Source organism: Sapajus apella, unplaced genomic scaffold (genome assembly GCF_009761245.1).
Source record: "Sapajus apella isolate SASKATOON/1434 unplaced genomic scaffold, GSC_monkey_1.0 scaffold202, whole genome shotgun sequence".
NCBI lineage: Eukaryota > Metazoa > Chordata > Mammalia > Primates > Cebidae > Sapajus > Sapajus apella.
In genome coordinates this window covers 669277-670804 of record NW_022437142.1, presented here as the reverse complement: position 1 = coordinate 670804, position 1528 = coordinate 669277, and the positions used below count along the sequence as shown (strand labels likewise).

The following is a 1528-nucleotide window of genomic DNA, read 5'->3' as shown; positions in this document are numbered from 1 at the left end:
TGGCCTATGACCGATTCCTGGCCATCTGCCGGCCCCTCACCTACAGCGCCCACATGAGTCAGACAGTCCAGAGGATGTTGGTGGCTGCATCCTGGACTTGTGCCTTCAGCAATGCACTGACCCACACTATTGCCGTAACTGCCTTCAACTTCTGTGGCCCCAGGGTAATCAATCACTTCTACTGTGACCTCCCACAGCTCTTCCAGCTCTCCTGCTCCAGCACCCAACTCAATCTGCTGCTGCTCTTTGCAGCGGCAGCCTTCATGGCTGTGGCGCCCTTGGTTCTCATCAGCGTGTCCTATGCCCATGTGGTAGCTGCAGTTCTGCGAATCCGCTCTGCTGAGGGCAGGAAGAAGGCCTTCTCCACATGTGGCTCCCACCTCACTGTAGTGGGCATCTTCTATGGGACCGGTGTCTTCAGCTACATGAGGCTAGGTTCAGTGGAATCTTCAGACAAGGATAAGGGGGTTGGAGTTTTCATGACTGTGATCAACCCCATGCTGAACCCACTTATCTACAGCCTCAGAAATACTGACGTTCAGGGCGCTCTGTGCCAGGTACTGGTGGGGAAGCGATCACTGACCTGAGAGATGACCTCCTTTCCTGCCTTTTCTGGACTGAGGAAAATTTCCCCAGAAGACAGAAACCAACAAACTTTGTTTATAACCATTCTTTCTGTCTCCTGCTGCTGGAGGAGTGGTGTTCTGTGTTTGACCTGTAAGGAAACCCTACATAATTCATTCATTTATTCATTCGACAAATACTTATTAAATTTCTTCTATGATCCAGACAGTCTTCTAGGGCACTGGTGAGCAAAATGGACAAAAGTCTCTTCACTCAAGCAAATCACATGCTATAAAGGTAGGCCAAATAAATAAATAAGCATCATCTTTACTATGCCACATGGTGATACACTCTGTAGAGAAAAGCCAGTAAGACAGGAAAACATGGAGTCAGGTTCTGCCAATGATGCCTCCTGGGCAACTTGCTACCTTGTTTTGGGCTGTGCCCACTTTCTCGGTAGAGCTGAAACCTTGGCAGCAGTTCATGCCTGGGCAGCAAAGCCCTACAGGAAAGGGCCGCTTAATCCCAGCCTAAATAACCAAGAATATCACTACTGATTTTCCTTCCAGAGGGATGTGAGACTCCCTCCAGATTAGAGTGTGGAAAGGTATTTTGAATGGTGGGCCCAGTGCCAAGGATCATTTCTTACCACTGTTCACCTTAGACATCCAATAAAATCAGTTCCATCTCTTTAATACCACACAAGGATCCCATAGGATGATCAGGCCACAGGTGGGGTCCAGAGGAGGAAAGAGCTGCTAAATAAAAACTATGTTAATCGGTACATGAAATTGTAATAGCCTAGCTTGTGCGAGCCTGACTGACTCGATCTCAGTTTCTCTGCCTTGACCGATCAGGTGCATTACTGGGTCACGCCACCCTCAAAGCTTTGAACAGTCAAGAGTGGTTCACACTATTGACAGCACCTGTAACCACTGCACTCACAGCTCTGAACCATTGAGAA

At 48.4% G+C, this 1528-nt stretch overlaps 1 protein-coding gene across 1 annotated transcript; it reads left to right on the top strand.

The window, feature by feature from the left end:
• Positions 1-2: 2 nt before the first annotated feature.
• On the top strand, positions 3-587 carry LOC116544009 (olfactory receptor 3A3; the record flags this gene model as incomplete). Its single annotated transcript, XM_032270085.1, has 1 exon — positions 3-587. A coding segment is annotated over one exon (585 nt), but the record flags the coding sequence as incomplete, so codon positions are not given.
• Between the last annotated feature and the right edge of the window lie 941 nt (positions 588-1528).